We start from the raw sequence: 22486 nt of genomic DNA on the forward strand, positions 1-22486 counted from the left end.
GTAAAATGGTAACTTCTTAACTTGATAATTTTATAGTATAGAGTGGTAGCTTCTGTTTTTGCTACGCAACCACATTTGGGAAGCTATTTCAGGATGCCTTTTGTTCTGTTTTATTGAGCTGCTTCTTTTATTACTGTTGAATTTGCTATTACAGGACCAAAATAACCTTACCCTCTGAACTAATCAATGAATCAACGCTGGAGAGTTTTTGCAGAAGTTAAAAACTAGGTGAGACCCAAGTTTTTGCTGAAGAGCTACACTTTTTCTTTGCTGAAAATCAACACCCATCAACGCCCAAGTATTTGCGCATTTGGATCTACAATTCTCGTTAAACCTGGTCTCTTCTCTGCTTCAAGATCTTGGTAAGTTTTCCATGGATCTATCTTCTTAGCTCTTTTAATTATTTTTCTTGTTAATTACCGTGTATCGTTTCGGTATTGCTTGTTTATTAAAGAGTTTACTCTAGGATTTGAATTCCTTGGTTTGCTGTTAAGCCAGCAGTTCAATAAGGCAGTGGTAAGAAGTAATGCTGCGGGACTAGAAGGCTGGGAACATGCAGATGAAGATCCAATAAGAATACATTAGTCACGTATAAATAAGCAATAAAACATGTGATAAATGATTAGTTAGCTGGTGGTTAAAGTTTTTTAGTAGTCAGCTAGTTTTGGTAATTGGTTTCATTGTATATAATAAAGTGTAATTAGGAGAAGTAAGAGGCAAGTGATCAATGAATGACATTTTCTGTAAGTAATTATTCTTTCTCCTCTCCTTTCTTTCAATTCTTCTAGTTCTTTTTTGTTTAGGCTGAGGCCACAAAGAATTGGTACTAGAGCCGATCCTAGGCCATTCTTGATTATATCATTGCTCTACATTCAAAAGGATGGTGGAAAGCAATATGATGAAAGTTGTGAAGGAGCATTGCCGGAGACTTTATTAACTAATATAGAAAATTCATCAGGAGCTTCAAGAATTAATAGCAACAAACAAAGCAAGATGGATAGAACAAGATAAGAAGTCTGATCAGATTAGTTCACAGCTTGAAACACTGAATCATCATATTTAATCTTTCTTGGTTATTCAAATGGTAGAAAAAGAAGTTGGAGTTAATTCCAGAGGAATCCTACTAAATCCAACAACGGGAAGGGATATTGAAACTCTTAGTAGTCAAAAAGGCATACAAGGATTCAGAAGCCATAATCATGGAGATGATGTTACAGGGCAAGAACAATACAAGTCTAGAAATAACTCAACATTGCCAAGAATGGATTTATAAAATTTCCACGAGGGTAATCCTAGATGATATACAAGAAAGTGTAAGAAATACTTCAAACTTAACTCAGTACCGTATACTAGTGGGTTGATGTGACTTCAAGCTATTTTGGATGATAGAGCAGAGATCTGGTTTGAAAGACTAATGTGCGGGGGTGAATATGTGATCAGTTAGAAAAAAAAATCAGAAGCTATTTGTAAAAGATTTGACAACAGAGATAATATAATTGAGCAATTTAATGAGTTAGAACAAGATAAAGATGTGAAAGATTATATTAAAATTTTTGAAAAGTTGAAGTATTTAATGAGCACGTGAAATCCATCTTTATTAGTATCATATTATGTTTTCATTTTTATTAGTGAATTAAAGGAGGATATCAAACTCATGCTTAACATTTTAAGACCTACTTCATTAATGCAATCTTTCAAGTAAGCAAAATGGCACGAAGAATCTAATAATGCAATAGCTAGAAAAAACAAGTTTGTTTAAAGATTGAATTCACCTTTCAGTATAGGAAAAGCAGCAAATAACATCCCATCTAAACCTTTTAATTAGTTTAAGCATGAGGCACCACAGGATACAAAGCATGTATAAGATACCTTGTATGAACAAAGAAGAAAATTAGGCTCATGTTTTAAATGAGAAGATAAGTACATGCCTAGTCATCAATGTAATAATAAAGGATTGTATATGATAAAAGGTATCGAAGATGAAATAGAAGAATTTCTCCATATAGAAGAAAAAATAGAGGTGGTAAAACAATAAAGGTGGTAAAACAAAACGCAATAAGAATATTGGTAAATACAACTTATCATTAAATATCTTGACTAATAGCTATGCTCACAATATAATTAGGATTAAAGGAAGTAGTAAGGGTAAAGACTTAATTATCCTAATTGATAGTGTTAATGCATATAATTTTATAAATGCATGTGTAATTAAGAGCATTAAAGTTGTAATTGTCAAGACTACTATATTGGCAATAATAATGAAAAATGGAAATATGATGTTATATGATGCTCAGAGTCCTGAATTCACATGGTTTATTCAAGGTTATGAATTCAAAGTTGATTTGAGAATACTTAAATAAGGAAAATGTAATGTTGTTTTAGAAGTTGATTAGTTACAAATATACTCGTTTATCCTTTTTTATTTTATCAAAATGAAAATTTCATTTAGAAAAGAAAATAGAATGATTGAATTAAAAGGAATTATTAAAGAAGATCAGATATAAATGGTTTTTGTAACCATGTCACACAAGAGTTTTAAGAAAATAGTTTATAGATACATTAATCATTTTTTTCCATAAAAGTTATTAATGAATCATCACAAGAGATTCAAAATTCACAGTGAAGTCGTCTTTGCTAGAGGTATTAGGAAGTTTTTTATGAACCAAAATAACTTCCACCAAAATAAAAGATAAATCATAAGATTTTATTAGTTCTAAGGACCAAACTAGTAAATATTGGGCCCTATAGGAAATTCTTTATACACAAGACAAAATCAAGAAATTCCCTAAAGAAATGTTACAAAATGGGATAATTTAGCTTAATTGCAATCTGTGTACCTCACTTGTATTTTTAGCTAAAAAGAATGATAATTTATAGAGATTTTGCATCGATTATAAGAAGCTTAATGACCTAACTATTAAGAATATGTTTCTTATTCCATTGATGAATGAGCTATATGGTTTCAATTTTACTCTAAGTTGGATTTGAGGTTTGGTTATCATTAAGTCATGATGTGTGGGAAAGATATGAAAAATATTGATTCTTGCACTCACCATAGTCATTATGAGTTTAGAGTAATGTCATTTATACTCACCAATGCATCTATCATTTTTCATGCTTTGATGAGTTAGGTATTAGAATATTTTTGGAGAAAATTTATGCTTGTGTTTTATGACGATATATTGATAAACAACTTTACATTGGACCTACACATCAATTATCTTAAGGAGGTTTTAGAGATATTAAAAAGGAATTGGTTGTATGCTAAAAGGTCTAAATGCTCTTTTTGTAAGAATCAAGTAAAGTACTTGAGCCATATAATTACAACAAATGGTGTTACCACATACTCTAAAAAGACTGAAACAATTAAGGGTTAGCCAACTCCCAAATCAGTTAAGGAATTGAGAGGATTTTTAAGACCAGCCTAATATTATATATAAAAAAATCTATTAAAGGGTTTTGCATCATTAACAAACCTTTAATTGATTTACTAAAGAATATCAAGTTCTCATTAAATGTATTCACCTAAAGAGGCATTTAATTAGTTGAACAAAACCTTATATGGAGCTTTCGTATTAACATTATTAAATTTTTATAGTACATTTGTTCTAAAGATTGATGCTTGTTTAACAGAATTAAGAGCAATTTTAAGTCAAAATAGTAAGACTACTAACTTTCTTCAGCAAGGCCACTAATCAATTAAAGGTCAAAAATTGATGATATTACTAATATTGATGAGAGATGAGATTTAATGATCATTTATGTGGTCATCCTAACTTGGTATGAAAAAGTTAGGAAAACTTATAAAAAAAGATCAACAAATATAAAAAATAACTAATGACAAGTTAATTGATCTAGCATGAGAACTATATTATCAGTTGGTAGATGAAGTCTTGAAATATAAGAGAAGAATAGTAATTAATATAAAAGGCACTATAAGGAGAAAGCTGGTTAATGTAATACATGATTCTTATATTAATGGTCATGATGGAATCTAGAATACATATAAGAGGTTAAAGACTACTTTTTATTTATCAGTTATGAAGTTTACAATTAAACAAGTTATATAAAGATATGTAGTTTGTAAATAAGTAAAGGTTGAAAGAGTGGTATATCCATGATTATTTCAACCTTTATTGGTACCATAAAGAGCTTAGACAAACATTATAATAGATTTTGTTGAGTGCTTACTAGTTTAAAAAAAAAAAGGATGTTATCATGGTAATAGCGGACAAGTTCATTAAATATATACATTTTATAACCTTTTCATTTCCTTTTACAGTATAAGATATAGCACAAGTGTTTATAGAATAATTTTATAAATTTCTTGAATTGTCTACAATAATTATCTCTAATAAAGACAAAATCTTTACTAGTTTATTTTAAAAATAACTTTTCAAGCTGTTAAGAGTGAAATTGCTTATGAGTTCAATTTATTACATACAAACAGATATGCCATTTGAAAGAGTTAACTAGTGTCTTGAAACATACTTGAGATATACGAGTATATATAAGCCTTATAAATAAGTTTAGTTGTTTCCAATGGTACATTGGTGGTACAATTCAAGTTATCACTCTGCTAATAGGTTTAGAGTAATTTCTTAATTTTTGTAATCTTTCTCTTAAAGTTTATGAATTTTTTTAATTACCAATTTGAATCGTTAAGTAACTTAACTAATGTAAATATTTATGAAAGATTCTTATCATATTTTTTTTTAAAAAAAATTATGGTTTATAGGGGTGAGACTCCAAACTTGAAGGGAAATATTTTAATTTATCTTGGTAGAGTTTTTGTAACCTCTTTTTTTATAATATTAATTTAGTCTCAATCTAAAGTTTAAAGAACAATCTCTCTAACATAGGCTAATTAAAAGGCCTGAGATAGACTTATTATCTCTATTTAGAATTGCAATCTTCATAGAGAGGTTGAGTAAATATTTTTGTTTTCAAGAATTACTTAAAAATCATCAAAACACTAGATTTAGGATTAAAACAAAAATTGAGATACTTATTATAAATTAATAAAATGTAAAATTTTATAACTTTAATTAAATGAGGTTGCTTGCCTAATAATGTTATTACAATTTAAAAAGTATCTCAATTGATTTATTATTTTTAATGTTTATGTTGCAAATGTATAATCCTTGCTTTCACCTTTCATGGTATATATCTTTATAAAAATTCACATGATATTGTTTGATTCCTTACATTAACAAGTGATAAGAAAAGAAGGCAAGTGAGTAATTACTCGTTAAATATTTTTTTGTTAAATATGTCTTATTAACCATTATACTATTATTTTATTGGAAGTGATTAAAATTAATTTTTTTAAAAAAAACTTATTATACTATTATTTTATTGGAAGCGATTAAAATTAATTTTTTTTAAAAAAACTAATACATATTTTATATCATATTAATATCTATGAACTGAGTTCTTTTTGAAAACTTTGAAAACTAAAAAGATCTAATAAAAGATTAAATTGAACAACAAATATTTGTAAGAACTAAGGGACTTTCATGAGAAATACAAGGACTAAGATTAAATGTTTTGACAAAATTTCTTTTAGTGGGTAAATGGTTTTAAATGAGCGGGTATAAGCCGGATACGGGTTTAGAAGGCAATTTCTTAATGGGTATAGACAGGTATTTTTTTTTTATGGGTAGGGTAAGGGATTGAATTAATAGCCATGGCTCATTGGCTAAATTAATCACCCTTTTGTTTTGACTGTAAATTAGAGAAAATTAAAACAACTGGTGATTCTAAATAAATAAAAAATAACTATTAAAAATAAAAAATAAAAAAGATATACATCTTCTAGATAAAAACTATGGATGAAGTATTAGAAGGTATTAAGATGTGTTGGAAAGTAATTTTAATCTAATTTTATTAAAGTTACCGTATTGTAAAATACTGTATTAGCTTGTGCTGATATTCTGATTTAATTGATATATATCCTGGTTTAAAGATATTTTTATTGTTAAAAGATTTTAAAAGAAAAAAAATACCTTGGAAGACTTAAAAATCATTTTGAATAAAAAATTATGATTATTTACTGATTAAATATCTATTTAATCTTGTGGGCAGTATTTGGGCTTTTAAATCTATTTATTATCTACCTATTTTAGAAACCGTGCAGGTATTCATCAACAACACTATACAAGCTCAAAGTTGTACCAGGCTTGAACTATTGAAAAATATAAATCATGCTATGCTTGTATTTATATTTATTTTTTTAAAAAAAATTAGGTATTGCAAACACATTTAAAAAAAACTTTATATCTCGCATTGTAAACTTGATTGCTCAACTAAATTGATTTAATTTTTATGAGATAATAAAAAAATGCAAAAACACTAAATAAATATAAAAAAAACAATCATGTTAGTAGGGGAATAAATCTTTTTCCTAGAGAAAAAAATAATATAGTTTAATTTTTAGTTAATTAAAAATGAAATGATAAAATTAGGTAAAAAGTAATAAAAAATCAACTTAAATCAACCCAAGTTAATGTGATAAGATTTTTTAAAAATAAATCAGAGTAGGAATTTTTTGTTTTTTCTTAAGATGCTTTTAGAAAAATAAAAATAAAAAATAAAATATTAATTTTCATGGAATTAGATTGCTAAGTTAAGGGTGCCTTAAGGCAATACAATACCCTTTGCCTTACCTTTTATATTGTATAATAAATTGTATATACCAACGGAGTTATTATAGAGGAGATTATATTATTTTAAAATAAAAAAAATAAAAAATAATTATTTTTCTTATTTATTCTTTATTTTTTTTACTTTAAGAATATATTTTTTATGTAATGTTAAAATTACTTCTTCATGATTTTTATTAAAAAATTCTCTTTTATACTACACTACGAGTTGATTTAAGCAGGGTTAGCGTGACTTTAAAAAAATCCATTGAAAATAAGTGATGGCCACAAGTCTAATTTGAAACATAATGAGTAAATGAGCTCAAAAACTAGTTTAATATTTATCATTTCCTCAATCCCAACAACTATGTTTTAAAAGTAAAGATTGAGTTTAAGACTAGATTCTAATCCTAAATCACTTTTCAAGCCCATGCTAAGTTTAGTTAAATAAGTAGAAAGGTTCTGATATATGTACATCATCACAAATTCAAAACATAAAATCAACTTATCATAGGTATAATATTTTAGAATTATGAGTTTTTTTTAGTATAAACAGTTTTTTATCTAAGAATTTATAAAGATCAGTTAGAATTTTTAATTATTATAAATTAGATAATAATTTCTTATTTATTTTTTTATATATAATTTCATCTTAATATCCGGTGCAACACGCTACACACAAAAAAAAAACTAAAAGGTAATTTCAACAATATGATATAATGTATTTTTTATTGTAAAAAGAAACTACATGCATCATCATCTTTTCTATTAAAATAATATTTAATCTATACAGAAAAACCAAGTTGTCCTTCATGAAATTAATAATAAAAAAAAAAGATGAAAAGTCCCTTTGAAGCATGTCTTTCTTTTTTATTTTATGAACAAAATTATCATTTTACTATTTTAAAAATAAAAAAAACATAAATACCATTTTAATATTTTTTTACGTAAGGACTGTGCGTGAAAAAAAAAAAAAGAAGGTAATTCCCGTTAAGTACAGACACACTTTTGTTTGGTGTTGTGTGGAGAAGGGAGATGTTCACCTTCAAAAAAGGAAGAGAAAATGGAATATTCAAGAAAAGAAATTGGTGCAGGCATTGTCCTTTTTGTTATTTTTTCAGCCTAGTGTAGAAGCCAGATCACCAGATGGGCATGCGAATCATCGATTTTTACAATGCACAAGAATTGTCATTGTTCATCGTTTTTTGCCTGAGTACAAATTATAGGATTGCAGTTAACTTTCCTTACATATAAAATTGATTTTTTCCGAAGTTTCTTTCATGTAGTGTTAACCCTTCCAGAAATCCTCCTTTTGTTTTCCTGTAGGCCTGATTACATTGATATCCCAGCCTTTCCGATGTAAAAGTGAGAGAATCTCCAGAATTTCCAAAGAAGAAGAAGCAAGATGATTATGCAACTGGTACTTCTGGCCATTCTGTTGATGTGGTCAATAAAAGCATCGGCAAGATCTCCATCTCTAGCCAAGCCAAACTGTCAAGCCTTCTGTGGAGAAATCAGCATTCCATTCCCTTTTGGAATAGGACCAGGCTGTTATTCCCACGAATGGTTTGAAATAGTTTGCAATGGAACTTTCAGCCCTCCAAAATCTTTTGCCAAAAGCATTAATCTAGAGGTTCTGAACATTTCAATAGAAAACAATGGAATTCATGTCAATCTGCCAATAACTTCTTCTGGTTGTAACGGTGCAACAACGAGCAGTGTACACATTAATTTGGAACCCAGCCCTTTTTCTCCCAAAGGAATAAATTTACTGCCATTGGGTGTGATAATCTGGCCTTGCTAAGCGAAAAGAGCACAGTAATTGGCGGGTGCATGCCACTTTGTGACCAGAACGAGAAAGTGAGTACAGATGGTTACCTCGGCTTCAACTACTGCCAGGCCACCATCCCTTCAGATCTAAGGGAATACAACGCAAGCATAGGGGGCATGAATAACAACGAAGGCAGTAAGGGTTGCAAGTATGCCTTCTTAGTGGACCAACATTGGTTTGCAGCCAATTTTGCACATCTGCAAGCTTTGAATAAAATGGAATCTGTTCCTGTCGTGCTAGAATGGTGGCTGGATAGAAGGACATTTGATTTGCCTTCGCTAGAGAAATGGCATGGACAGCAGCAAACCTTTAGTTGTCCAATGCTCAATGCTGCCTCTTCTAGTAACAACAGCTCCAAAGTTCAATGTTATTGCAACAAGGGTTTTGAAGGAAATCCTTACCTTCTTGAAGGATGTCAAGGTATGTATTTATATTGCTGTAAAACTCCACCTTCTCTTGATTTTTACTTCAATCCGAAAACGAAGGAGAGGGAAGGATATTTGACTTGGATCCTTCACCTTGCTAGACATTGATGACTGCGATGTCCCTGGTGATTGCCCAAAGCCTACGATTTGCCAAAATGCGATTGGCAGCTGGGGTTGCCATCGACATGTGTTCGGAAAATCTCCAGTTGCGGGGGGCCTCTCAGGTATGACCCTCAGTCTAAAATCCTTCCAACGAAACCTGGTTACCTTTGTTGTGAAACCTAGTTGTAAGAATGGAACATGAATGAGTCCTGACATAACTCTTTTGGAGAAACTAAAGATTAAAATTAAAAAAAAAAAAAAAAAACACCTGAGATATTTGTTTTTTATGTTAACATATAGTAAGTGACTATTCTCTAGTCTATATCACCGCTGCGGGTTGGATTAAAAATCAATTATAGTGTAAATAAAATGCAAGCAACGTTAATTTTTTTGCAATAAAATTTTTGGAATGATCAGCAAACCTTTAATTGATTTAATGAAGAAGCACAGGTTTAGAGTGTATTTAAAGAGGCATTTAATCAGCTAAAAATAACCTCAAGTTTTCTGGGATAAATTTGAGTTAAGTACCTGCCACATATTATATACTATAGGCTTGATTAGTTTAAAAACTTTTTGGTAAACCAAGTTTTTGGTTTAACTATATAGACCCATTTGTTTGGAGAAAAATAAATTTTTTAAAGTAATATTTAAAAAAAAATCAAAAAAATAAATTATTTTTTGATATTTAATAGTGTTATGAAAAATAAGTTGAAAAATATTTTTCAGTATTTAGTTATATTATAGAAAATGACTTATTAATATTTTTTTTCAAGTTTATTAAAATAATAAGAAACAAATCTTACAAATTAAAAAGTTGAATGAGAATAGAATTGAAAAAAATCTACTTTCATAAATTATCTTAAATAAAATAAATAATAATCAAAATAATAGAGATCAAATCTAACAGATAAAAAAATTAAAAGATAATGAAATTAAAATAATAACAATTAAAATTTCATAAATTATTTTAAATAAAATAAGTAACAATCACAATAGTGAAGATCAAATTTGATAGATAAAAAATTTTAATTAAAAAAATAATAAGAAAAAAGTAAATAACAATCATAAAAATAAGAACCAAAATTAATATAAAAATCAAATTTTAAGGGAAGAAACTGAAAAAAAAAATCAAAAAAAATATATTGCAATCAAAATTTTGAGGACTAAATTTGACATAATCAGCAAATAATATGATATTTTTAAATTTTAGAATTTCTAGAAAGTGTTTTCGGCCTAAAATAAAAGGAAATATTTTTTTGAAAATTAAACCAAAATTTTCTTTGACAGGAAAATATTTTTTATTGACCAAAATTTTTCTAATAACAAACAAATATAGGAAAGTTTAAAAAACAATTTTCTAAAAATTACTTTCCAAAAAATAAACACAACCATAATAATAATAATATACAAAGGAAAATGATTGGATTAAATGTCAGGAAAAATATTATGTAGGAATACACAAGAAGAGAGAGAGAGAAAGAACCTATTAATATTTTTAAATTTTATTAAAAAAAGTAAGAATTGAATTATACCCTATCAAATAATATCATCTTAACATTTTTAGTTAATCTATTTAAATTAATTTTAATGCATAAAAAAATATCAATCATGAAATGGCTTATTATTTTTTAAAAAAATAATAATACGAAGATAAAAATATTTTAAATCAAAATATATCAACTTAATTAATTTACGAAACTCATAACTGAGATATAGAATAACTTGGTTTTTTTCTTTTAGAACAAACCTCTCATTTAATCCAATGACACAAAATAGATATTCATAATAAAATGATAAAATAAAACTAAAAAAAATTACTTTTTAATAAAATGAAATTAAAATCTTTTTAAAAAAAGGTTAGGAAAAAAAAATACCACCTTTTTGCCTGGTTAAATTGCCGGAAAACATGTTAAATGTTTTATCACCATTCTGAGCACCTCACAACTCACAATTCACAACTTATAAGAAGTTAATTGAAACAATTTATCAAGCTTAAATATTAAATAATTAAAAATAAAGTTAAAAAAATATAAATTAAAATAAAAAATCAATAATAAATTGAATTAATGAAGTTTAATCTATTAAATTTGAGAGTTGTATCGTAAATACAGCTATAATGAACTAATCTTGTGAGGTCATTTTTGTTTTATTAGGCTTTTAGATGCTCAGTAATAAAAACTTTTGAATTAAATTGAAGAGCTATAAAGAATCAAGAATCGAATAAAAAAAACATATTTATCTAATGCCTCGGATGAAATTTAAGGCAAAATTAAAAAGTTGACAAAAAAAAAGAAGTCAAATTAAAAACAATATTTGCACGAGCCAGAGTTTGAGAAAGCTCACCGCATTGGGGCGGCGTGAAAATGCCGGCCTGGATTATAGCCACCCCGAGCATCCCGAATTGTAAGCTAATAAAAACATTTTTTTATTACAAAATAAAAAAAATATATAAGGACAAAACTGAAAGGAAAAAAAGAAGAAGGATAGCAATGAAAAAAGAATTGCAATCGGTGCCGTCCCCATTGTGAGTGTGTCCAGCAATGTATTGCTATAAGTTCTAGTTTTTTGTTAATTAAAATATTCCTATGAAATCACTGAGGTGTGCAGGTGTTGGCACAAGTTTTGCATTACTGCTTTGCATTATTGGACTGGGGTGGGTGTACAAAGTAGAAAAGAAGAGAAAAAACTTCAAATTGAAGGAAAAGTTCTTCAAAAGAAATGGTGGTCTTCTGCTACAGCAACAATTATGTTCAGGTGAAGTCAATGTCAACACAACCAAACTGTTTAGGTCAAGCGAACTAGAGAAGGCCACTGACCATTTTAGTGTGCGCAGAAAGGTTGGACAGGGAGGCCAAGGGACTGTATACTAAGGAATGCTGGCAGATGGAAGGATTGTAGCAGTGAAGAAATCGGGATTGCTTAGCGAAGGAAAACTTGAAAAATTCATCAACGAAGTTGTAATTCTTTCACAAATTAATCATAGGAACGTGGTTAGGCTATTAGGTTGTTGCTTGGAGACCGAGGTTCCTTTACTGGTCTATGAGTTCATCCATAATGGAACCCTTTCCCAGTATCTCCACGATCAACTCGAGGAGTTTCCGCTAACGTGGGATATGCGTTTAAGGATTGCCATAGAAGTTGCAGAAGCTCTTTCTTACTTGCATTCAGAAGCTTCTCTGCCCATCTACCATCGTGACATTAAGTCTTCCAATATACTCTTAGATGACAAGTACCGAGCAAAAGTTGCTGATTTCGGAATCTCTAAATCGGTTGCAATAGACCAAACTCATGTGACCACACAGGTGCAAGGCACGTTTGGGTACTTGGACCCGGAATACTTCCAGTCAAGCCAATTTACCGAGAAGAGTGATGTTTATAGCTATGGAGTGGTGCTTGTTGAACTCTTAACTAGACAAAAACCAAACTCTTCAACGAGGTCGGAAGAAGATGGAAGTTTGATCTTATATTTCATGCTTTGTTTGGAGGAGAATCGGCTTCGAGATATTATTGATGCTGAACTTGTACTGCAGGCTCCGAAAGAGGTCATCGTGGCAGTTGCTAAAGTTGCTTATAATTGCCTCAACATAAATAGGAAGAGAAGACCGACCATGAAAGAGGTCACGAAGGAGTTGGAGGACATTCAAATATTACAGAATGATTTCAATGCCAATCCACAGAATTATAAAGATGCTGAACACCTTCGGTGTGATTTATCGGAGATCACAGGCGCTGCTCTTTCTCCTTCAAACTCAATTACTAGGTAAAATGGTGGTAAAGTTAGATGATTTCTTTCTGTAAAATAGTATGTATGACTGGAGATAACTTTCAAGTTTGATTGATTTCTTATTAGAAATATTGCTTCAATTTGGTAGGGGAAGAGGACAAGCTGGATATAATATAATTCACATTTGTCATGCATAATCTTTATTTTTAACTGAGAACTCTATGTTTCGAACGACAAGCACCACTCTGCCTTGCTTCTTTTCCGCTTTCCTTCGCTTCATACTCTGGTGCAAGTAAAAATGGCAGACTGAAAAAAAAAATGTTTTTATATTGTTTTAATTTGTGGATGTTTAAAATAATTTTATAAAAATAAAAAAATATTATTTTAATATATTTTCAAATAATAAAAACTTTAAAAAATAACAACTAAATTACTCTCCTGCACCTCGTAAATGATTCCAGCCAGAACCATCTCCTCATTATTGCAACTAGTACCTCCCTCCTTCATCATCACCATCTCGTCAAACCATGCTTTCATGTAAAATAAGAGGACTGTCTGCCTAGGCAAAATAAATGAGCTCTGGTTTAGGAATGACATGCGATTAAAATATGACCCCATTGAACCTGTTGGCAGGAGGCTAGCTAAAGCTGTGTATAAATTACCTGCCTCCCATTGCCCTGTCATGCTACCAACTCAATTCCACTGTCTCCTTAAGAACATTAATTGTACTTTCCCCCTGATATTCTACTCTTTTCCAGTGCATGTACCTATAGATTTTAAATTTCATAAGATAAAGCATGGCAGAGCTTGATTATTCCGTTACGGAAGCAAATAAATAATGGGTGTGAGACTATAGGTAATGGAATGTCTGTGGATAGAAAAGATAAAGCGACTGACAACATTCTGAACGTGCTCGTGCTGGAGGAATCCAAGAAATTTGTTAACAAAAACCCTAATACCAAACAAAATAAGATCAAGACTCAGCTATTTCAAGTCTTAAATATTCTTTAATGAGAAGGTTGTTCTGCCGATGATGCATTCAGGAGCCTGGAAAATGCGATTAAATAGAGGGGCCTTCCTCTTGGTGTTCTTAGCCACTTCTACAACACTTCCCTTTTTAGATCAGGAGTCCGGTAGCCCTTGAATTTTGATGATTTTAAATCCAGAGTTGCTTTCATGCATGAACAGACCCTGAGATGCTTTTCTTTCTTCAGAAACCAAAGATATCTTCCCAGTGTTTTGCATAAAAGAAGCATAAGATACCCTGAGATGCCTCTATAGTTGTCATCGTAAGAGTTTAGACTGTTATTTAAAAATACGCGTGATATAAGAGAGATGTATGCATAATTAATATATAGTTATTTTAGTGGGCTAATGTCTATGATTAAATGAGTTTATTATATGTAATTGTTTTAAATATATTTGGTAACTAATAACTTTATAACACGGGTTTCGGTTGGGAAGACCTTAATTCTATCTAAAAATTCTATGAATTTTTGTATGTTAGTGTTTAGCACTGCAGCTGAGGGTGGAGACATGGAGCAAATGGGGGCCTAGGCCCTGTAGAATAAAAAGAACCATTAATCATATGCACCTAGAAAAAAGAACAAGCTTGGATTTTAGGGCAAAAACTTGTAAATTTTAAGTTTCGGCTCCTTTAAAAAATTATCCTGGTTGTGGCCTCCGAGAAAATTATCTTAGCTGAGCCCCTAATTACTGCATGCTATGATCTTATACTTCTTTTCAATTTTTATTTTTTACTAATTATTTTTATTATTGTTTTTAGTTGATGAATTAATAAATAAATAAAAACTTGTTTGCATTTGTTTTTCTAATTCTTTCATTTAATTTCCTAACATACTATTAGAGAGACATAAAAACCTCTAGTTTCCATGATTGAAAGTCATTATCCGATCAATGATTAGTGCATGTGACATGGAAAGAAAATCTTCTTCAATCGCGGCACGCTACAATGAAAAAAAAATAAAAATGTTAAACGTGAAAAGAAAAATATTAATTTTTGTTTAAAAATATATTAAAATAATATTTTTCATTTTAAAAAATTATTTTTAACATAAAAAAATAAAATAATTTAAAAATATTTAATTTAAAATAATAAAATAAAAATTAATTTTTTTAAAACACTTTTAAAATATAAAAACAAACATTCAAACCTTATGAATGATTAAACTATATACTTCTCTTTTAGGAAAACAACCAAAATGTTTTTATTTAATTCATTTATCGATGATATTTAAGGCAGTAAGGGCATCATAAATTCCCGCTCCTCTCACAACCACATAAGTATTATCTCTTATTGATAATATCATATAGTTTTTACAAGATTAAAAAATGAAAAGAAAATTTAAATTCAATACCTTATTTTTCCTGTCCTGTTAGAATATGACTGAACTACGACCCTATTAATAACATTATCATACAATCTTTATAGCTGGAATTATCAATAATATTCACAACAGTTATTTAATGCATGACATTTATTTACGAGATAAGTATGGATATACTATATGGGTTTATACTCATGTTAGTGTTTTATGATAAAAAAATAGATAAAAAAATATATTTAATTGAAAAAACAAATAATTTTGAAAGGAATTTACATATTTTCAAAATAAAAAAAATATAGGAGACACGTGGTTTTTGTATTCGCTGTCTTTATATTTTTTTCAAAGATAGTAAGCAATTAATTGTTCTGTGGAGAAAAAAAGAAAAAGGAACAGCTCCCTCTCCATTAATTATTCATACAACACGTTGATTGTGGACAAAGTAGAAATTCAAGACATGTCGATGTGTGTAGCTGTCCCGTTCATGACTTCGAGTTCGTATTATCGTATACCAACACTTCTCAATATATATATATATCCTCGCGCTCTCATTGGTACCGTATTATTAACATTCGGTGTAACACTCTCATTGGTAGTGTATTATTAGCATTCGGTGTAATTTTGTGTGTGTGTGTATCCTCGCACTCTCATTGGTAGGGTATTATTAGCATTCGGTGTAATTGTGTGTGTGTGTGTGTGTATCCTCGCACTCTCATTGGTAGCGTATTATTAACATGCGGTGTAATTGCATTTTTACTTTTTTTTATTATTTTAAATTAATATTTTTTAATTGATATAAGATGTTAGTATTAAAAATAATTATTTAAAAAAATAATGTTTATCTCAGCTTTAAACCTCACAGTGTTGTTTCTTAGCAGTAATTTATCAATTACTTTTATTTTGTTCTATTTTTCGAGAAGACAGATTAATGCAGTTGAAAATTATGGATTCCAGATCATGACTCGACACCTTTTTAAAATAAAAATAATTATACTGATACAATTTATCATCAGTATATTTTTATTAAATATATTTATACAAAAACAATAATCATTACTTCACATTGTTATCTGGTAAAGGAGTTTTTTCCACGTGCCATTCACGTAATGCACGTGCAAGGCTTTTAGCAAGGCAAGCGGCAAATGGAAGAGAGGGATCTAGCTCGAGCTGCCCTCCACCATGAGTCATGCTTCACATGATTTATAGTGATCAGGCGGTTACGATTGGTCATGGTAATTAAGTCAAAGTTGGGGAATTTGTGGGAGACATCCATGATGCTTCGAGCCAAAGCCTCATTGACTCTCCCCGCTTTGGGGTGGCCTTTTCTACTTCCGAGCTATAATTAATTTAATATTTATTAATATCAAAAGGCTCTTTTGAAGTCCAATACATTAGGTTAGTCGTGTGCATATTGTCATAATTGCCCTTAATAACCGTTGCACCATTATTTAAATAGATACTTTAACCCAAAACGACCTTCCTAAGAAAAGCTGAGCATTGGCACCAAACATTAATTAAGATGCAGATAACACCTATGCTTTATTATTATTTAGTATATTTAATACCAATTTAAATTAGATTTTAAAAGAAACCCCACTATAATCTATCACTGAGTTAAAATTAAAATAATAAAATATAATAAATACCAAGCATAGTATGTAGCCCAGAGAGTATATTTTAGACACACAGTTATGATGGAAGAGTTTTATTTTAGAAAAATAGATTTCTATTATTATTTATTATGATTTTTTTTATTTTTTTCTATTTAAAGAGGAATTTTTTCTGATTTATTTTTTCTATTCAGCATCATCATGGTTTTCTAGTTTTTTTTAGTTAAATTATAAATAGCAAAATAAGCACAGAACGACAATATTTTCTTGGTTATAATGGATTAGGGTTTTCTGCTCAAATATTGAGAAAAATTAGAATATCAGCAAATAATACACACACACACACATAAAAGAATAAGGGCAATTTGGTAAAAGAAACTCATGGACAAGCTAAGATTTGGAGCTCCCTCTTGTTGAGTTGACCCCCTCCGTCTCCTTCCCTTCATGTTTTTTTATTTTTATTTTTATTTTCTCCTTAGCTTTTTGTTGGGCTCTCATCAGTGGTCTTTTTATTTCTTTCTTTACCTAGTTATAAATGCCACCCCTGTTCACTTCATCTTTGCTTTTCCTTCACTGTCTCTCTCTCTCTCTCTCTCTCTCTCTGATTTCCTCCATTGCAAACCAAGTTTCCTTTCCAGCTTTCTGAAAGGTTCCTTTATCTTCTCTCCACATGCACACAAAGACCCACCAACCATTTTTTACCCATTTTATCTTTTTTAAGACCCTATAATGACCCTCTCGTTCATGTTTCTACTCCCTCTCTCTACACATTTTGCCTTGAAAGATTAGATTTTTGTCCGTCTTTCTTTGCCATTTCTCTTTTTATCATTCACAAAATTCTTCTTCTTCTTCTTCTGTTTTGGCCCACTCGAGGCCACAACTTGTGCTTCTAAACTACTACTGCCTTTTTTTGGTTACTGGGTTTTGGGTGATTTGTGTTGTTTCAGGTCTGCATTGGCGTATCTATGCTTATTGAGTCTAACTTGCCTAAAAAAAGAGAAGCCCTTTCTTTGCTTTTGTGGGTGCTCAAGGAAGAAGATCAAGGGGGTTAGCTTTCACACTCAGATCACTGCAAAGGTTAATGCTTTCCCTCTTCTTCTTCTTTTTTTTTATGTTTCTTGAAGGTTTCGCATTTCTCTTTAGCTGTCTCTTACTTGGATCGTAAGTGATGCCTTTTGAGAACTTATTCCTTTTCTCGTAGTTTTGAGATTTGTGATTTAACTGTTTGTGACTTATGGGTCTGGGATTGCTTTTTCAGTTAACTTTGAATTTGCTTTCTTTCTTTCTTAGACTTTTCTGGAACTGGGTTTTAGTTGATTTGTCAAATGCCTTTGGTGTTTGGATGCACTGCATAACCTTAAGAAACTGCCAATTGTTATGCAAATGAAATTCTTTAAATGTCCTGTGGATTCTTTCTTATCTCTTCTTTTGTTTACTTTCTCTCTGTTTGGTTCCTTTTAAATAGGCGTAGATGAAGCCAGGAATCTATTCTACTTAATTTCCGGTGGATTAATTTTCCTTACATTTATTTCCCTTGAGGTTTTAGTGTTGAATCAGAAAAATAAAGCTTTCTTTTATCAATAGGTTGCTTCAGTAGTTAAATTTAGAAAGTGTTGTTTAACATTTTGCTCATCTATGAAGTTCAAAATTTGATATCGGTTGGTCATCTTAAAGTGCAGGTAGATATCTTTTAATCTCTTGGTATAAAGTGAGATCGGCAATACAGACTGTTGTGTTTTCTGGAGAACCAGGGATGTCATCTGAGAGTTTGAATGCTGAATTATCAAAGAAGACGTCAGTTTTGGGTTTGAAACTATGGGTTTTAATAGGAATATCTGTAGGAGTGTTTATAATTTCGATTCTTTGTGTCTTATCTGTATGGATTACATTTCAGAGGAAATCTAGGAGATCAGTGGACAAATACTGCCATTCTAAAATACCAAATATATCAAAAGATATTAAGATTGACAGGGTTGGGGTTCATTCCAATGATCACCATGAAAGTGCATTTCTCACGATCAATGATAAATCGAGTGACAAGAATTCAGATAAAATGCTAGCTCATTTGGGAATGAGCAAATCTAGTGATCCTGACATTGCCAGCCAAAGCAGCTCAATTTATCACAACGAGAGGACCTGTAGTTCACTTTCTGGGGAAGAAGGAAGCTCTGGGACTGTTCGAAAGCAATCTTCATTATCATACGCTGGACTTGTCACAGCCTCTCCCTTAATTGGCTTGCCAGAAATTTCACAACTTGGATGGGGCCACTGGTTTACACTTAGGGATCTTGAGTTTGCTACAAATCGTTTTGCAGCAGAGAATGTGCTTGGTGAGGGTGGATATGGGGTTGTTTACAAGGGTAGACTAATAAATGGAACTGAGGTAGCGGTAAAGAAGCTTCTTAACAACCTGTAAGGACGCTTTGAAGATGCCATCTCTTACTTTTGTGATGTTATGATCTTTTTTATTAGTTATTTAACAATTTATTTTGGAATGGAGGTTTTAGGGGACAGGCAGAGAAGGAATTTAGGGTTGAAGTGGAGGCTATTGGTCATGTTCGACATAAGAATCTTGTACGGCTACTTGGCTACTGCATCGAAGGAGTTCACAGGTATGAGGCATTTACTCCTGTTAATTTAATTATTCTGTCTTCCACTCACATTAGTCATGTCACTGTTACTGGGTGCATGAAGCTATATCTGTGGTGTGTGCTTCACAATTCTTCCCCAATATTGCTTTGTTGATTCTTGAGCTTTGAGTGTGATTCTTTTTCACACAAATTTTATCTGCTTAGGATGCTGGTGTATGAATATGTGAATAATGGGAACTTAGAACAATGGCTGCATGGGGCAATGCATCATCATGGTATCCTTACTTGGGAGGCCCGCATGAAGGTTCTTCTGGGTACTGCTAAGGCGTAAGTTCTTAGCTCTATTCAAACCACATTTGTCTACCATATCAAAACTAGCTCTCTTAAATGGCTTAGTTTGGACTTTTTTTTAATTCATTTCATCTAAAGTGATTATCTAGTTGTGGTAAAATAAACTTCCTTAGAAGATGATGCAGAAATAGAATTTGATTTTTTTTTTTCACTGGATGTCTATGCAAAGATGATGAAATTGTTTTGTAAACCTGATGCAGGCTTGCTTATTTGCATGAAGCAATAGAACCAAAGGTTGTTCACCGAGACATAAAATCCAGCAATATTTTGATCGACAATGAGTTTAATGCCAAGGTCTCTGATTTTGGATTGGCCAAGCTCCTTGATTCTGGTGAGAGTCATATCTCAACAAGAGTTATGGGTACATTTGGGTATGTGTTTAATTTTTACTTCCCTCTGCAATAGCCTATGTTTCTCTCAGCGATGATCTTTTGATAGCAGTCTCTTTTTTGGAATTCAGTTATGTTGCACCAGAATATGCTAATACGGGCATGTTAAATGAGAAGAGTGACATTTATAGCTTTGGAGTCTTGCTACTAGAATCAGTTACTGGAAGGGACCCTGTGGACCATGGCAGACCTGCTAACGAGGTATCATATTCTTTGATCTACATGGAGTTTACAATTCCTTGAAACTGTCTTTGTGTGCGCGTGCCTCCTTTTGAGAAGTACTTCAAATCTTTTTTGTGCTAGAGTTTTTGCTTAGCTCCCATCACTTGCTTATACCAGGTTAATCTTGTTGAGTGGTTAAAAATGATGGTTGGGACAAGAAGATCTGAGGAAGTTGTGGATCCAAATCTTGAAGTTAAACCAACAACGCGTGCTTTAAAACGTGCTCTTTTGGTTGCACTTAGGTGTGTCGATCCTGATGCAGAAAAGAGACCTAGAATGACTCAAGTTGCAAGAATGCTTGAAGCTGATGAGTACCCTTCTCGTGAGGTATGATCGTTTTTTTTTCCCCGAGCAATCTCTATAAAGTGCTTTGTCTAGAAGGATAGGTCTCCTGGGAAACTGTTTACCTTGAGCTCCTTCCCTTTTTGCTAATTCTGCAAATTACCTGACCTTATGTTGCAAGGTTGGACGCAGGTGTTGGACACCATTATGAATCTGTCTATGAGGTCTTGTTATTCCTCTCACACAAAGTTATAAAATCATTTATTGATTATGATAACGTAGACCCTTAAGCAAGCATAATGAGTGGGGTAACTTTTACATAATGGACAAGACCATTTGTTTTTTCATTTGAAGACAACTCTTCCATGTTTCCAGACATACAATTATCCAAATGCTATTATTTTATTGTCTAGTTTGGAATTTCAAAACAAAACAAACACAAGCAAGTGCAATGGCTGTTTTCTGTGTAAGCAATTGTTTTATATGAAACCCAAAAGTACCATAAACTTCAGAGAGAAATTCACCATAACTGCATGTGCTTTTTCCCCTAGTCTGTTGCCGAAACTTCCCTCATATTATTCAGATGTTTTCCTGTCATTTATCGACTATTATATCAAAAACTTCATTGTTTTACCATGTTAATGATATCACAGTATCACAAAGCTCATGAATTTATGACTTGGACAATCCTATGCAGGATCGGAGGAACAGAAAGAGTCGTACAACTAGCATGGAAATTGAATCCATGAAGGACTCAACAGAAACCGAAAACAAGGTAGTGGATCCAGAGAGCTGTTTATCTGAGACAACTAACGGATAGGATTGATGAACATGACCAGAGAGAAGGATTGCCTTCTCATGCATTAAATTAAAAGATTTCAATAACTCATCGATAATATACAACGTAGATGTTTGTTTTCTTCCTGCATGGAAGAGGGGGAGTGGATCCAGTTTAGGTTATCTTGATAGTGGAGTGTTGGCTTCGTTCCACACTGCCTTCTTTGACACGCCAATGGGGAGAGTGCTTTCAATCCCGCAACAGAATGTAACTTAGGTGGGCGAGAGAGAGAGAGATGTACAGATGGTTGCTGATCCATGGGCTTTCTTTTTTCATTATAATGATTATAATTATTTATGGTTCTTTTAATTTGTTGTTCACTTGGTTATTGTTCTTGGGATGGTGAATGATTATTTCTTGATCAGTTTTCCTTTTATTTTGTTAATGATTTCATTGATCAAAACGAACGATAAATAACCCAGTTGGGAAGCAGGCAGCGCTGCTTCTTTTGCTCTTGTTCTTCAATCAAGGCTTTGCCAGTAGCTGCGTTACAGTGATGCATGCTCCGCTGCTTGATTCCTTCTGATCACCACACTTGATCATCTGAATCCCTGATTCGTTCTCGTTGCCTTTTAACATGCTTTGATGACTTGTCCCTCGAGCGTGGAGCACAAAGTTGAGTTTTCCTAGCCTGGTAATATACAAGCTAACCACAAAAGCTGGGATATCTGCTTTCATGTTTATGCTCAAGAACAACTTTTCACTTCTTTCCGACTCACTCAGCATGATAGCTAAAGAATGAACGTGCAATTGGATTCTTCCAATGCTCTGGTTATCGAGATTCCTTCGGCTCTTCGCGTAAGTTTCGTATTCTTTTCCATCAGTTTCAGAGGAATGATCGTGCAAAGGCTAGCTGGCCACTAAATTTGAATTCAAAGGAACCCAGCTTTTGACTATTTTTGTCCAGGATTGGACATGCAACGGTCTGATTCTGGAAATTATTCTTTGTGACAGGCTCTCACGCAGTTCCAATCGCTTAGGTCATCTTTATGTTTTTTAGTGGTAAGAGTAGGTCACCTGTATGCTGTACCATGTCAGGCCTGCAGGAATAGGTGCATGTATTTTGGGGCGGCTTTTTTACGTTGTGTTTGACTGGGTGCTAAGAACCATTCGCACCTATATACATTTGTAA

General features: G+C 31.6%; 1 protein-coding gene and 1 pseudogene across 2 annotated transcripts; both read left to right on the forward strand.

The window, feature by feature from the left end:
- Nucleotides 1-8477: 8477 nt before the first annotated feature.
- On the forward strand, nucleotides 8478-12766 carry LOC105139905 (wall-associated receptor kinase-like 1; annotated as a pseudogene).
- A 4382-nt stretch (nucleotides 12767-17148) lies between these two features.
- LOC105139855 (probable receptor-like protein kinase At2g42960) lies at nucleotides 17149-21730 on the forward strand. 2 transcript variants are annotated; one of them, XM_011046476.1, is made up of 8 exons: nucleotides 17149-17758; nucleotides 18356-19093; nucleotides 19189-19293; nucleotides 19477-19599; nucleotides 19824-19994; nucleotides 20084-20213; nucleotides 20352-20561; nucleotides 21214-21730. In XM_011046476.1, the coding sequence occupies exons 2-8, from the start codon at nucleotides 18435-18437 to the stop codon at nucleotides 21334-21336; spliced, it is 1521 nt and encodes a 506-aa protein (XP_011044778.1). In that variant the 5' UTR covers nucleotides 17149-17758; nucleotides 18356-18434; the 3' UTR covers nucleotides 21337-21730. The 2 variants fall into 2 exon arrangements, with proteins under 2 accessions (XP_011044778.1, XP_011044777.1); XM_011046475.1 differs by having other exon boundaries at nucleotides 18361-19093.
- The last annotated feature ends 756 nt before the right edge of the window (nucleotides 21731-22486 follow it).

This window comes from Populus euphratica, unplaced genomic scaffold (assembly GCF_000495115.2).
Source record: "Populus euphratica unplaced genomic scaffold, PopEup_1.0 scaffold185.1, whole genome shotgun sequence".
Classification (NCBI taxonomy): domain Eukaryota; kingdom Viridiplantae; phylum Streptophyta; class Magnoliopsida; order Malpighiales; family Salicaceae; genus Populus; species Populus euphratica.